Source organism: Lepus europaeus, chromosome 10 (genome assembly GCF_033115175.1).
Source record: "Lepus europaeus isolate LE1 chromosome 10, mLepTim1.pri, whole genome shotgun sequence".
Lineage (NCBI taxonomy): Eukaryota > Metazoa > Chordata > Mammalia > Lagomorpha > Leporidae > Lepus > Lepus europaeus.
Window position 1 is genome coordinate 100,701,704 of NC_084836.1, and position 15,374 is coordinate 100,717,077.

Below are 15,374 nucleotides of genomic sequence, written 5' to 3' on the forward strand. Positions count from 1 at the left end.
AAAAAAATGTCACCAGAGTAAGGAGAAGCGACAGTGTCAGAGTGGAACAGTGAACACTGCTTACGCCACTCCCCGCTGGCCCCCATGGCAGCCTGGGGGTCCTGCGTCTTTCAGGGTTAGGACACAGGCGTTTCTGCTCCATCCTCTCTCAGCCCGGCCACCATCTTAACGAACACTGCACTCGGTGGAAAGCCTGAATAAGCTGCAGCCAAAGTGCAGGTGCAGGGACGGCAGGTTTCCAAGCAGCGCAAGGGGAAGACGAGGGGATGGAGGCAAAGATGGAAAGCACACCAGAGGAGAGGGGTTCTGACGTCCCCAGCACCCCCCAAGCCCCCGCCCAGCCGCAGGCCCTGGCCAGCGCCCCTCACTCTGCAGATCTTCCTCGTGACAAACCCCCGGGGCAGCCCCTGGACTTCATACGGGCTCTGAATTCTCAGAGTGGGCTGAGGGTCTTACCTACCCTCAGGACAGTGAGCTGTGCACTTAGCGTGCCAGGCTCTCCCGCAGGGCCCAGGGGAGCCCTCACCCACAGGAGGCGCTCCAAGGCTGTTAGCAAACCAAAGTGCAAGTTCAGCCGCTCTGGAGGGCGGCCCCTGGGAGACGGAGCCCAGCCTGCCCACCTCACCTTGTGATCCACACTGACCGACAGCAGAACCACCTCCCCAGCCACGCTCCTCTAAAGCCGGGCCTGTTAGTGACCAGTCAGCCATGGAGGCTCCACCCCAGCCCTGCCCACGGCAGCACGGGACAGGATCTGCTCCGAGGGGGCGCTGGGGGCGGGGGCAGAACCGAATGTTGCTGAGCACCAAGGTCCTGAGCTGACAAACAAGGCTAGCAGAGGACTCCGGGACAAAACATTGCAAACATTTGATCCTGTGTAGCTGACCGGTTGTGTGAGCAGGCATGATACTAAGTGAGGTAAGAACTATAATCCTGTAGCCACTGAACCCATTTTACAAACGGGCAAAGCAAGGCTCTGTGAGGTTGAGGGGTTTGCTGGAGCTAACAGAGGAAAGGTAGAAGGTAGATGTGGCACAGCCGGTGAAGCTGCTGCTGCGACACCGGCATCCATATCTGACCACAAGTTCAAGTCCCTGCTGCTCTGCTTCCGATTCACCTCCCTGCTAATGCTCTTGGGAAAGCAACAGAAGGCAGCCCAGGAACTTGGGTCCCTGCCACCACGTTGGAGACCCAGGGAAAGCTCCTGACTCCTGGCTTCAGCCTGGCCCAGCCCTGGCTATTGCGACCATTTAGGGAGTGAACCAGAAGACAGAACATCTCAGTCTCACCCTCTCCCTGTCACTCTGCCTTCCAAATAATTAACAATCTTAAAAAAAAAAAATCAGGGCTGGCTCTGCGGCATAGTGGACTAAGCCATCATCTGCAATGCCGACATCCCATATGGGCGCCAGTTTGAGTCCCAGCTGCTCTTCTTCTGATCCAGCTCTCTGCTGTGGCCTGGGAAAGCAGCAGAGGATGGCCCAAGGTCTTGGGGCCCTGTACCCACGTTGGAGACCCCAAGGAAGGTCCTGGCTCCTGGCTTTGGATCGGCTCAGCTCCAGCCATTGCAGCCATTTGGGGAATGAACTGGCGGAACTTTCTCCCTCCCTAACTACCTCTCAAAATAAATACATCTTAAAAAGAAAAGCCATTAAAGTATTCTTCTGTGGAAGCTGTGGACATGACTTTGCATAAATGGAAACACTCTGGAGGGGTTGAGTTAGCGCTGAGCCCACAGTGCTCGTAGGTGGTGTTTTTCTGGGTGAGGTTAAAGTTGAGATGAGTGGACTTCTGAGTGGAGCATCCCCTCCACGAGTGTGGCCTCCTCCAGTCATGTGCAGACCTTGACCGGAACAACCCTGGCCACCCCTGTTTTAGGACAGCAGCCCTGAAATCAGTGATGTTGACAATAAATTCCCATTGAACACATTTTGCAATTTTCGTAGAACTTGCACATTGTTGGTAAAAAAAAAAAAAAAAAAAAAAAAAAAAGTTTGGCCATTTGTTTAGGGTTCACTGTTCTATGACCCCTTAACTTTCTCTGAAAGGGATCAAAGCGTTTCACTCTGAAACAGCCTTCCTAGGACAAGGATTACTTGGAGCTAAAGGCAGGTGCGGCTACCACCCTAAAAGGAGGGTGCAGACTGCCCCTTGCAGGAGGCGCCCCTTCCCCGGGACTGTGTTCACCGGAGATGGGCAGCCAGGAGAGATGGGCCTGCACCGCAGACCACGAGGCAAGCAGCCTTCACGCCCCCTTCCTTCACGGACCTCATACTTACTGGTCATCAGAAGGTTTTAAAAAACCGAAAAAACCCACCCAACCAAAAATGACGAGAGCGAGCCCTGCCATTTTCCGGAATCATTTCAAAGTTAAGTTTTCAGGCATAGTGGGTAAAGCCACCACCTGCAGTGCCGGCATCCTATACAGGCTGCTCCACTTCTGATCCAGCTCCCTGCTATGGCCTGGGAAAACACTGGAGGATGGCCCAAGTCTTTGGGCCCCCCTGCCCACATGGGAGACCTGGAAGAAGATCCTGGCCCCTGGCTTCGAGTTGGCACAGCCAACTGGGGAGTGAACCAGCAAATGGAAGACCTCTCTCTCTCTCTCTCTGCCTCTCCTTTCTCTGTGCAACTCTGATGACTTTCAAATAAATAAATAAATCTTTTCCAGGGTTAACAGAGGGGACCTTATTTTTTTAAGATATTTATTTATTTGAGAGGCAGAGCTACAAACGGAGAGAGGGAGAGACAAGAGAGATCTTTCATCCACGGTTCACTCCCCAGATGTCTGCAATGGCTGCAGCTGAGCTGACCTGAAACCAGGAGCCAGGATTCTGGGTCTCCCAAGCAGGTGCAGAGCCCAAGCACTTGGGCTGTTTTCCACTGCTTTCCCAGGCCATAGCAGGGAGCTAGATTGAAGTGGAGCAGCCAGGACCTGAACTGGTGCCCATATGGGATGCTGGCACTCCAGGCAGTGGCTTAGCCTACTGCGCCACAAGAGGGGAACTTCTTATACAGGCTCCAGTTCATGGTCACTTTTGATTGTTACAAAAATTTTTTTTCTTAGAAAACCAGCCCATTTTTTAATTTGATAACTATCTAACTCCATTCTAGTTTTTACAGTCCAAGTGGGGGTCTCCTATAACATTGCTTCATAATCCCCAACACTTCTTCCTTTGTTTCATTAGGAAAAATAAGCCCCTTGTGGCTGACTTTCCACGCTAAGAGACCTATTCTTGGTGAATCCCAATCCATGCAAATACTGAGAAAAGTTCTGTGCTGGGGCCAGCACTGTGGCAGAGCGGGTGAAGACACTGCCTACACTGCTGGCCTTCCACACAGGTGCTAGTTTGGGTCCCGGCTGCTCCACTTCTGATCCAGCTCCCTGCTAATGTGCCTGGGAAAGCAGCAGAAAATGGCCCAAGCGCTTGGACTCCTGTGACCCCCACTGGAGACCCTGGTGGTGTTCCAGCCTCCTGGCTTCAGCCTGGCCCAGCTCTGCCTGTTGTGGCTATTTGGGAAGTGAATCAATAGATGGAAGATCTGTCTTAAAAACAAACAAAAAAAGTCCTGTGCTGTTTTTCTTTTTTAAAAAAGAAAAGGAAAAGCCCGATTCCAGCCCCGCCCCCGCCCCCGCCCCCGCCCCCGCAGGAAAGGCTGGGCGGCTCTGCCTTTGCATCAAACCTCTGCAGTCAGGAGAGCCAATCTTTGAAAAACAAAACCAAGCAACTCTCTTGATTCTGTTCTCTGGAGAACCTGATCAACGCCAGCATTGTTTATCAACGTTGCAAATGCTGGTTATGATGCACCCACCAGGCATAGACTGGAGGCAGACTTAAAGACACTGTGTAGAAGGTGCAACCAACTGTGCAACAACAACAAAAAAGGCATGAAAATAAAAACATGTCTCTCTGTCTCTGGGATGGTAAGACAGACACCAGCCACAGGGGTGTCTGCTGGGGCAGCGCCACAGACCTGAGTGAACGCAGGACTGGGCAGAACGGACCTCTTGGCTCTGTTCCTTTTCATGTTCTCTGACAAATGCACAAATGCTATGGCCCTGTAATTATAGATCCACATAAATAAAATTCCTTGTGTGCAAAATGACACCAATACAAAGATATTCTGTTGAAGCACTGTTTATAAGAGATTAAGAATGGGGGTTGGGGGCCAGTGCTGTGGTGTGGTAGGTGAAGCCTCCGTCTGCAGCGCCAGCATGCCATATGGGTGCCAGTTGGTGTCCCGGCTGCTCCTCTTCTCATCCAGCTCTCTGCTATGGCCTGGGAAAGCAGCAGATGATGGCCCAAGTCCTTGGGCCCCTGCACCCACGTGAGAGACCCAGAAGAAGCTCCTGGTTCCTGGCTTTGGATTGGTGTGGCTCTGGCCGTTGCAGCCATTTGAGGAGTGAACCAGTGGATGGAAAACCTCTCTGTCTTTCCCTCTCTCTGTCTGTAACTCTGCCTCTCAATTAAACAATCTTAAATAAATTAAAAAAAAAAAAAAGAAAGAAAGAAAGAATGGGGCTGGCACTGCGGCACAGCGAATTAAGCCAACCCCATATGAGCACTGGCTGGAGTCGCAGCTGCTCCGCTCTGATCTAGATCCCTACTGATGTGCCAGGGAGGATAGTAAGAAGGAAGGCCCCAGAGTCTGGGCCCCGCCACCAACGCCTGAGACTGGGCAGTTCTGGGCTTCCTGCTTGGGCCTGGCCTGGCCCCGGCTGCTGTGGTCACTTTGGAAGTTAACTAGCAAATGCAAGATTTCTTTCTCTAACTTTCTGTCTCTGGAACTCTGCCTTTCAAAACTAAGTAAATAAATCTTTTGAGAGAGAGAGAGAGAGAATGGAAACAGGTGGACGCTGTGCTACAGCAGTAAAGCTGCCTCTTAGGAAGCCCACACCCATACCAGAGTGCCCAGCTTGAGTACAGGCTACTCCACACTTCAGTCCAGCCTCCACTGCACGTGGGAGGCCGAAGATGCTGGCCCATGTACTTGGATTCTTGCTACACACATGGGAAACCCAGATGGAATTCCTGGTTCCTGGTTTTGGCCTGGCCCAGACCTGGCTGTTGTGGGCATTTGAGGAGAAACCAGCGATGGAAGATTTATAACAAATAAACATTGTTATTCTATAGAGATTTATTTATTTATTTGAAATGCACATCAGAGAGAGGGAGAAGGAGAGAGAGAAAAATCTTCAATCTGCTGGTTCACTCTCCAAATAGTCACAATGACCAGAGCTGGGCCAGGGTTGAAGCCAGGAGCCAGGAGTTTCTTCTGGGTCTCCCAAGCAGGTGCAGAGTTCCAAAGACTTGGGCCATCCTCTGCTGCTTTCCCAGGAGCATTGGCAGGGAGCTGGTTTGGAAGTAAAGCAGCCGGGACTCAAACCAGTGCCCGTATGGGATGCCAGAGCTGCAGGCACCGCAGCACTGACCCCATAAATAAATCATTTAAAAAAATTATCTGTTTGAGGGGTTGGCACTGTGGCATAGTGAATAAAGGCGCCACCTGCAGTGCTGGCACCCCTTACGAGCACTGGTTTGAGTCCCAGCTGCTCAACTTCCAATCCAGCTCCCTGCTATGGCCTGGGAAAGCAGTGGAAGATGGCCCAAGTCCTTGGGCCCCTGCACTGGCATGGGAGACCTGGAAGAAGCTCCTGGCTCCTGACTTTGGATCAGCCTGGCTCTGGTCCTTGCAGCCGTTTGGGGAGTGAACAAGCAGATGGAAGACCTCTCTCTCTCTGCCTCTCTATAACTCTGCCTTTTAAATAAATAAATAAATAAGTCTTTTTTAAAAAAATCATCTATTGAAGAGACATGGTACTTTCATGAATGAGGCGGCTCTATGATCGGACATGGAATGATTTGCAAGGTGAGTGGAAAAAGGCAGGTGCAGGATGGTGTTTACAGTACGCCACCATTAGTGTGGGAAGAAAAGTCAAAGTATACGCACATGTATTTGCAAATGCAGCAATTGTCTCCAGAGCACAGAAAAAAATCCTGGCTGCCCCTGGGGAAGAGAACTGGGGAAAGGGAGCAGGGGCGGGGAGTAATAACTTTACACCGAATCTTCTGAGTTGAAGGCACGCATCATCTCTTAAAAAGTCAAGTATCTGAGGCCTGGGGGAGAGGCAAGGAGGAGGAGGGCTGAAGTCAGCAGGGCACAAAGCGCTCATCTGGATGCTGTTAGCCTGGTCCCCGGGAGCTGCTCCCACAGATTCCAGCTTCGGACCGCAGCGGGTTTCACCCTACGCCCTGGGCTTCCACTGAAACAAGGGACAGACGTCTGGAGAGGAGCCCCAGCCCAGCTGAGGAGCAGGTGACTCTAATCCATGCGAAGACAACTGGGCCAAGACCTTCACCAGCTTTTTATTCATCATCTAACCGAGACGTGGTCAGCCTGAACCGAAACAAGCTCCAGCAGCCTCAACATCCTGTCTTACTACAATACCATTGGACAACACCGGAAGTGGGGGCAGAGTTTAGCCTCCGTTCTTTTCAGAGACCAATCACAGATCTAGACACAGGTGACTCATTAAAAACCAATGGCAAGGCACCAGCAGGAGACATCCAGTGGCCGGGGGGCACTGCCCGTTGTCACTCACGCAGACTGCCTCTTCCTTAGCCACAAGGAGCGCTGCTTCTGGGGACAGGGGTTATCCGTGTAGCATCACGAGAGATGGCACCTTTAGCTTTCTGAGGACTTGGATGGGGAGGCGGCAGTTGACTTGCTGCCCTGAACCTGGGTGAGCAGCCTGTGGGAGCACCTCGCTGCGTCCTGGGAGACAGGCAGTGTCGCCTTGACAACGTCTTTACAGGGGAGCCAGGACTGAATCCCGGGGTTGTTCAGGAGCCTCTGCACCTGACTCCCAGGAGCCAGCAGGCGGCGTGGAGCACCCCCAAGGCCGGGAGGGCGGTGCCTCCCAGAGCAGTCGGGGTCCCGGGGCGCGGGGGGACAGAAGTTAGCTGAAACACTCCATGCTGGCTCTGACTCGCTCCATCTCATGCAGGAAGCTGTAGAACTGAGGCAAGGTTAATTCTGGGGAGAAAAAAACCAGCTCCAGGTCAGTGTTTCCAACTCCACAGTCACCCATGAAAATCAGTTTCCACCCAGACCTTCTCTTTTTTGGCTTAGGACTCCTAAGCGGTTCTTGATGGGTAATTCCCTGTAACAAGGAAGCGAGAGCCGTGAACGCAGGAGGCCTCAGCTCCCTTTTCCAAAAGAGGCTGTGTTAACATGGCACAGCCCCACTGCGGAGACGAAAGGGCATCGTTCAGCCCGTGGGACCGACATCTCCGGCCAGAGCTCCTTGGACGCCAGCTGGTCCTGCCCCACCTTTCCCCTTGTCACAAAGGCTCCTCAACTGTGGGGTCGCCAGCCTGGCAAAGGTCTAGTAACATGCCCCCGCCCTGTCCACGGCTTCCGCGTGCACAGGCAGCGGCGTGGCTACTCCACCGTGTGGCTGGGACCTTTTCCTGCAAGAGATGACCTGAGGTGAGCTGCGTACGCCGCTGCCTGAAGAGAGCATGGAAAAGGTGAGAAGGCTCCCATGGAAACTCACACTCACCTAGGTACAAATGTTCAGTTTGATTTCCTTTCTTAACCACCAACTTTAACTGAGTGGGAAAAAAAGAAAGAAATTCAAATTAAAATGGTGACAATTGGGCAAAGAAATTCTCCAAATGCTTTTACCTAATGAAGCACAGAAGCATCCGGCCTCTCACTGAGAGCTGCGCGGAAGCAGCCTGGGTCGTCCACCACCACCAATGCCCAGGAGCAAACTTCTGTGGACACTGTCAGGATCCACTAGTCAGAGTGGGCATGCCAGCGACCGAGTCTTCAGTTGGCCACACTGACATGGACAAAGCGCGGTGGTAGAGCACCCATTTAAATGGGTATTTAAAGAAACTCAAATGTCTCTTTAATAATTTTTCATCAAGTCAAAAACTATCCATGTTAAGGCTGAGGAGCAGACTTACTTGTAAAAAAATACTTCCTACTTTCTCCAGTTCACTGTTCCCCGACGTCACTGCGACACAAGAGAGAAGTAAGAGCTGACTGGGAGCTTACCTTGGAGACCCCAGTACCTTGGAGACCCCAGTACCTTGGAGACCCCAGTACCTTGGAGACCCCAGTACCTTGAAGACCCCAGCTTTGTGGTTTCCCGCAGGAGGCATGGGGGAGGGGCGCTATGAGCACACAAGAAGTGCTCAGGAAGTCACCCGATCGAGCCAGGGATAGAAACAGCTGCTGACACGGACAGCATAGAAAAGGCCGCTGCTGGCCCCAGGGGCGGAGAGGACGGAGGCCCCGTCTCCCCAACCAAGACTATCCAAAAGCCTCTGCCACCCAAAATGACCCAGGGCGGGCTCGAACTCGTTACCTCCAAACTTCCACTCCATGTCTATAAGCTGGTTAATCATCAGAGTCTGGCCTATGGCCCACTGAGCAAGGACAGGGGCATTCTGCTTCCACTGGAACAAAAGCACAAAACCAAAGTCACAACCATAGAACTCTCGCCTCCTGATACTGCCCCAAACACAGCCCTGTGCAGTGTCTCCACAGACAGCGGGCAGAGTGCAGAGCCCGGGACGGCCTATCCACACGGGACCGGGGGACCAGGAGCGGACAGAGTGCAGAGCCTGGGGACGGCCTATCTGCACGGGACCGGGGGACCAGGAGGGGACAGAGTGCAGGGCCCAGGGACAGCCTATCTGCACAGGACCAGTGGACCGGGGGGACAGAGTGCAGAGCCCGGGGACGGCCTATCTGCACAGAACCAGGCAACGAGGAGGGGACAGAGTGCAGAGCCCGGGGACAGCCTATCTGCACAGGACCGGGGGACCAGGAGGGGACAGAGTGCAGAGCCCGGGGACGGCCTATCTGCACGGGACCGGGGGACCAGGAGGGGACAGAGTGCAGGGCCCGGGGACGGCCTATCTGCACAGGACCAGGCAACGAGGAGGGGACAGAGTGGCAGGAAACACCCACTCACAGCAATGCTTTATTTCATTCTAAACGGTAAACCACGTAGGAACAAAACCCATATGACATTTAAATTCAGTCAAATCAGAGGAGAAACAGACACCAAATAGTGCTGGTGGCTAAAAGTTCTATATTCGTCGTTTGTGTGAAGCCAAATGAAACGACACAATGAGAGTTCTTAGTCAGCATTTTCCTTTTCTTTTCAAGAAATGAAAGCAAGGGATCTTAACCTTGATTAAGAGCAATTATACCTTTTCAGAAAAGTGAGTGGCTTTCTCCTCACTGAGACCTGTAAGAGAACAGAGGGTTCACCAACAGAAGCAGCAGCTGCAGAAGCCCCGCCCAGCCGGCCCGGGCTGGTGACCTACCCAGAGTCAGGAGATCTGCCCGGACCTGCTCTGCCGTGAGACTCTTCTTCAAGGCACCTGGGAAGCAGGGGGAATCAGTTAAAAGAAGCCAACCAATGAATGAGTCAGCGATAAGAATTTATTTTGTTTTTTTAAAAAATATTTTATCTAATTGAGACGTAAAGTTACAGATGGTGAGAGGCAGAGGCAGAGGCAGAGGCAGAGAGAGAGAGGTCTTCCATCTGCTGGTTCACTCCCCAAATGGCCACAGAGGCCGGAGCTGCATCAATCCGAAGCCAGGAGCTTCTTCCAGGTCTCCTACACGGGTACAGGGGCCCAAGCACCTAGGCCATCTTCCGCTGCTTTCCCAGGCCAAAGCAGAGAGCTGGATTGGAAGAGGAGCAGCCGGGACCTGAACCAGCAGCATATGGGATGCTGGCACCACAGGTGGAGGATTAACCCATTGCACCTCAGCGCCAATGATAAGAATTTAATGGACATAATCTGTGTGACACAGAGGACAAAAGGAATATGTTCGGGTGGGTTAAGTCGTCACTTGTGACACCAGCATCCCATATGAGCACCACTTCTGATCCAGCTCACTGTTAATAGCCAGGGAAGAGCAGCAGCAGATGGCTCGAGTGTTGGGTCCCTGCCACCCACCCACGTGGAGACCTGAATGAAGCTCCTGGCTGTTGTGTTAGGCCTGGCCCAGCCCTGGCCATCTGGCGAATGAACCAGTGGATGGAAGATCTGTGTGTCCCCACAAGCCCTGGAGAGCAAGAATGCCAGCACACGTTGTATTTGCTGTTTCGGCACCTTTATCCACTCCTGCGGCAAGTATGGGGCTTTATGGGCTTGGGGATGGAGTAACAGATCTGAGGGATGAAGAAGGCTACAGATTCCAGGAACCAAGAGGCAGGGCCGGGTTCAGCAGCAGGCTGGGCACAGGTGTAGCAGCCTAAAACTGCAGGATGCAACATGTCTCATGAGGCTACTTAAATTTTAATGAAAATTATGTAAAATGTAGAATTCTGTTCTCCAGTTGCACCAGCTGTTTCGAAAGCTCAGTGGCATGCAGGGCCGGTGAGCACTGTCCTGGAGAGCACAGGCCACAGGCCACAGGTCAGTTCCATCCTCCCGGGCAGCGCTGGCCTAGGAAACGGCCCTCGCACGGTGTACTAAGAGGGACTGACCGGCCGGCGCCGCGGCTCAATAGGCTAATCCTCCGCCTTGCGGCGCCGGCACACCGGGTTCTAGTCCCGGTCGGGGAGCCGATCCTATCCCGGTTGCCCCTCTTCCAGGCCAGCTCTCTGCTGTGGCCAGGGAGTGCAGTGGAGGATGGCCCAAGTGCTTGGGCCCTGCACCCCATGGGAGACCAGGAGAAGCACCTGGTTCCTGCCATCGGACCAGCGCGGTGCTCCGGCCGCAGCGCGCCTACCGCGGCGGCCATTGGAGGGTGCACCAACGGCAAAAGGAAGACCTTTCTCTCTATCTCTCTCTCTCTCACTGTCCACTCTGTCAAAAATTAAAAAAAAAAAAAAAAAAGAGGGACTGACCAGTTTGGCCTCTACAGAGCACAAGTCACTTCCAAAGGGGCTGACACAACTTCCCCCTCTCGGAGGCCCCAGGAGCACTCCCCTGTGGAGCCTGCATTGTTCTGCTGTGGCTCCTACTCCTGAAAACAGTGCTGCCAGCAATCGGGCTTCTCATCGGCAAGCTGTGGCCTAGAGTTGTAATTTGGCGACTAGTTAAAATTTTTCCTCTTCTTAGTCTACCAGTCTAAAGACTGGGAGGCCATCCACCTCCATGAAGGGAGGGCCCTGAAACTAAGCCCAAGGCCCCACCCCCGCCCCACCCCAGAAACACAATCCTAAAGGCTGTGAGATCAACCCCGTAAACAAAGAGAGGAAATCTTTTATCTCCAAAATCAGGCTGGGCAAGGAAGCCACAGGGAAATAAAGCAGCAAGACCCCAGGAAACTCAGCCACAAAGGCCCTGCCTGACAGGGTCTGCTTCCTAGCCAATCCAGTTAACTCAGAGCTGCCACTCCCAGGAGAACTGCTCCTTAGTTTATATCCACCTCAAACCCAGTATTCTGCCTCATGATCCCAAAAGACTGTAAAGTGGGGATTATGACTGTAACCTTCAATTTAACAGGAAACTGAAGATCAGAAAGATTAAGCTTTTTACAGGAGAAAATCTGGCAACTGCATACAGTCAACAATTGTGCTAGGGACGACCAGTGTGGCATAGCGGGTGAAGCCACTGCCTGTGACACCAGAATCTCACATGGCTGCCGGCTGCTCAACTTCCCATCCAGCTCCCTGCTAATGGCCTGAGAAAAGCAGCTGAGGATGGCCCAAGTGTTTGGGGCCCTGCCACCCGTGTGGAAGACCAGGATGAAGTTCCTGGCTCCTGGCTTTGGCCTGGCTGCTGTGGCCACTTGGGAAGTGAATCAGTGGATGAAAGACCTTCCTGGCTCTGTCCTTCCCTCTCTCTGTAATTCTTTCAAATAAATTAAATAAATAAGTAATAGACTGTACTGTCGAGACTTCATCCACAGATATGCCTCGAAAAGCCCACGGAGCTGTACCGGGAAGCTCTTTGGTAATACGCGTGATGGGGACAGGAGGTCACTAACTGGAGCTGGTGTTGTGGTACAGCATTTCAAGCCTCCACCTGTGAAGCTGGTGTCTCTCGGGGGCACCGGTTGGAGATCTGGCTGCTCCAGTTCCGACCCAGCTCCCTGGGAATGCACCTGGGAAAGCACCTGAATGCTTGGGCCCCTGCACCCAGGTGGGAGAGCTAGAGGAGGCTTCTCGCTCCTGGCTTCAGCCTGGCCCAGCCCCGGTCCTTGGGGCCATCTGGGGAGTGAACCAGAGGACAGAAGATCTCTCTCTCTCCCTCTCTCTGGAACTCTGCCTTTCAAGTAAATAAATACACCTTTAAAAAAAGAAAGCAAGGAAGAGAAGCTTGGGGGAGCCAGGGATGTGGTACGGCAGGTTAAGCTGCTGCCTGTGACACTGGCATGCCATATGACACTGGTCCCACTCCTACTGCTCTACTTTCAATCCAGCTCCCTGCTAATGCACTTGAGAAAGCAGAAGACTCCTGTGTGCTGTGGCTCCTGCTCTCCATGTGGAGATCTCCACGGAGTTCCAGGCTCCCGGCTTCGGCCACTTGGGGAATAAACCAGAGGATGGAAGATGCCTTTCTCTCTGTGTTTTCCACTCTCTCACTATGCTTTTCAGATACGATCTTAAGATAATGACTCTTGCCAGCGCCGTGGCTTAACAGGCTAATCCTCCGCCTTGCAGCGCCAGTACACGGGGTTCTAGTCCCGGTCGGGGCGCCGGATTCTATCTCAGTTGCCCCTCTTCCAGGCCAGCTCTCTGCTATGGCCCGGGAAGGCAGTGGAGGATGGCCCAAGTCCTTGGGCCCTGCACCCGCATGGGAGACCAGGAGAAGCACCTGGCTCCTGGCTTCGGATCAGCACGATGCGCCGGCTGCAGCGGCCATTGGAGGGTGAACCAACGGCAAAAAGGAAGACCTTTCTCTCTGTCTCTCTCTCTCACTGTCCACTCTGCCTGTCAAAAAAAAAAAAAAAAAAGGAAAAGTACAGAGCAGTTACACAGTCTTCCCTTTGGGTAATGAAATTGGCTGTAGCATTCCTTATTTAGATCTTGAATTATATCCTTATCCAATAGCTAAGTTAGCAGATGTAAAACGCATTTTAGTTTTTGAACATACTGACAAAAAACTTAAGGGTGCACATCATTGGAGAAAGGGACTGACTGGATGGAACTTTTTTATTTTCTTTCTTTTTGCCATATAAAATTTTTTTTCTAAATATGCGTGTTTCTTTCTGTTTATGTGCAAGTAGAAGAATTGTGGATCATTTTTGTTCCCTTTCTTGTACATTTCTATAATTAAAAATGTTACTTCGAAAGCAATCAGTTAAATGAATCACGCAACAGCCAGCAAGAAGCAAAGCCAAACAGCTTACAGGCCAGAGGGTGCCCACACCGAGTTTTTTTATTTACTTATTTTACTTATATTGAAAGGCAAAGTGATGCAGAGAGAGGAAGAGACAGAAGAAGGGGATTCTCCAAATGGCTCTGCCAAAGCCGGGAGCCAGGAACTCCAGCCTGGCCTCCCACGTGTGTGGCAGGGGCCCAAGGACAAGAGACACCTTCTGCTGTTGGCCCGGGCACATTAACAAGGCGCTGGATCAGCAGCAGCACAGACAGGACTTGAACCGGCGTGCTGACGTGGGTTTCTAGTGTCTCAGGCTGTAGGTTAGCCTGCTGCACCACAACACAGGCCCTTCTACTCCCGGTCATTCTTCTAGGCTGCTTATTAAAGTGGTATCACTTGACGGTGACTGACACGGAAGGCCACCAAGCTCCAAGGCCACCAAGCTCCAAGAGACAAGCAGCAAGCTCTCCATACCGAAGCTACTGTGGCCAGGCAGGAGCCACACTCTGAAAATACACTTGCATCACACTGGACCTCAAGCTTCTAGCTCTTTTCAGCTTTTTCCTTTGTTCTCCGTAATAGCATCCATAAAGCAGGCTGGTACCCCTGACCTGTATCTAGCAGAAGGAACATTTTACAAATACCAGGCTGGAGTCACCAGCATGTCACCTGGAGAAAACTGGGATGCTCTTCTTTAGGTACAGAAAACTATCTCTCTGGGATGGGTTTTGTTTTTCTTTTTTAAAGATTTATTTATTTAGGCCGGCGCCGCGGCTCACTAGGCTAATCCTCCGCCTTGCGGCGCCGGCACACCGGGTTCTAGTCCCGGTCGGGGAGCCGGATTCTGTCCCGGTTGCCCCTCTTCCAGGCCAGCTCTCTGCTGTGGCCCGGGAGTGCAGTGGAGGATGGCCCAAGTGCTTGGGCCCTGCACCCCATGGGAGACCAGGAGAAGCACCTGGCTCCTGGCTTCAGATCAGCGCAATACGCCAGCCGCAGCGCGCCAGCCACGGGCGGCCATTGGAGGGTGAACCAACAGCAAAAAAGGAAGACTTTTCTCTCTCTGTCTCTCTCTCGCTGTCCACTCTGCCTGTAAAAAAAAAAAAAAAATTATTTATTTAATTGAAAGGTAATTGAGGTAGAGAGACAGAGAGAGAGATCTTCCACTTGCTGGTCCACTCCCCAAGTGGACACGACGGGCTGCTTTCCCAGGCACATTAGCAGCAAGCTGGATCAACGTGGAGCAGCCGGGACTCGAACCAGCCGCCCATCTGGGATGCCAGCATCACAGGCAGCAGCTTCACCTGCTGCGCCACAGTGCTGGTCCCTTGGGTGGTGATTAAAGCTGTCAAATAGCGCAGGGGACAAAACGGGTGTAAGGGAGGGGGAGGATTTCAGTTTTCCCAAGAGTCAGTTAAGAAGCAGTAAACATTGTTCTTCCAGCCAAAAACCTAAGTGAGCCTTTTCAGGGTCATCAGGGAGGCCTGAAGAACAGGACAACGCGAATCACTTGGCGTTTTGTTGCTTTAATAAAATACCTGTGGTGGTTTGCTTATGAAGAAAATATTTATTCAGATCACAGTTGTGGAGGCTATGAGTTCAGAGTGCACAGCACAGGCTCCCCCATGGTGAATGGTGGAGCATGCACATTAAGAAGCAAGCATGAGGCCGGCACCGCGGCTCAATAGGCTAATCCTCCGCCTAGTGGCGCCGGCACACCAGGTTCTAGTCCCGGTCGGGGAGCCGGATTCTGTCCCGGTTGCCCCTCTTCCAGGCCAGCTCTCTGCTGTGGCCAGGGAGTGCAGTGGAGGATGGCCCAAGTGCTTGGGCCCTACACCCAATGGGAGACCAGGAGAAGCACCTGGCTCCTGCCATCGGACCAGTGCGGTGCGCCGGCTGCGGCGGCCATTGGAGGGTGAACCAACGGCAAAAAGGAACACCTTTCTCTCTGTCTCTCTCACTGTCCACTCTGCCTGTCAAAAATAAAAAAATAAAATAAAATAAAATAAAATAATAAATAAATAAATAAAGAAGCAAGCATGAGGGGCCAGCGCTGTGGTGCAG

At 52.5% G+C, this 15,374-nt stretch overlaps 1 protein-coding gene across 2 annotated transcripts in view; it reads right to left on the reverse strand.

The window, feature by feature from the left end:
* Positions 1 to 5,937: 5,937 nt before the first annotated feature.
* COMMD7 (COMM domain containing 7) overlaps positions 5,938 to 15,374 on the reverse strand; it is a 28,833-nt gene continuing 19,396 nt past the window's right edge. For both annotated transcript variants that reach the window (XM_062204027.1, XM_062204026.1), the window contains exons 4-9: positions 9,354 to 9,410; positions 9,237 to 9,274; positions 8,384 to 8,474; positions 7,980 to 8,029; positions 7,568 to 7,616; positions 5,938 to 7,038 (exon numbers count right to left, since the gene is read on the reverse strand). In XM_062204027.1, the coding sequence (XP_062060011.1) occupies positions 6,962 to 7,038; positions 7,568 to 7,616; positions 7,980 to 8,029; positions 8,384 to 8,474; positions 9,237 to 9,274; positions 9,354 to 9,410 (362 nt within the window). In that variant the 3' untranslated portion in view covers positions 5,938 to 6,961. The remainder of the gene's footprint in view (positions 7,039 to 7,567; positions 7,617 to 7,979; positions 8,030 to 8,383; positions 8,475 to 9,236; positions 9,275 to 9,353; positions 9,411 to 15,374) is intronic.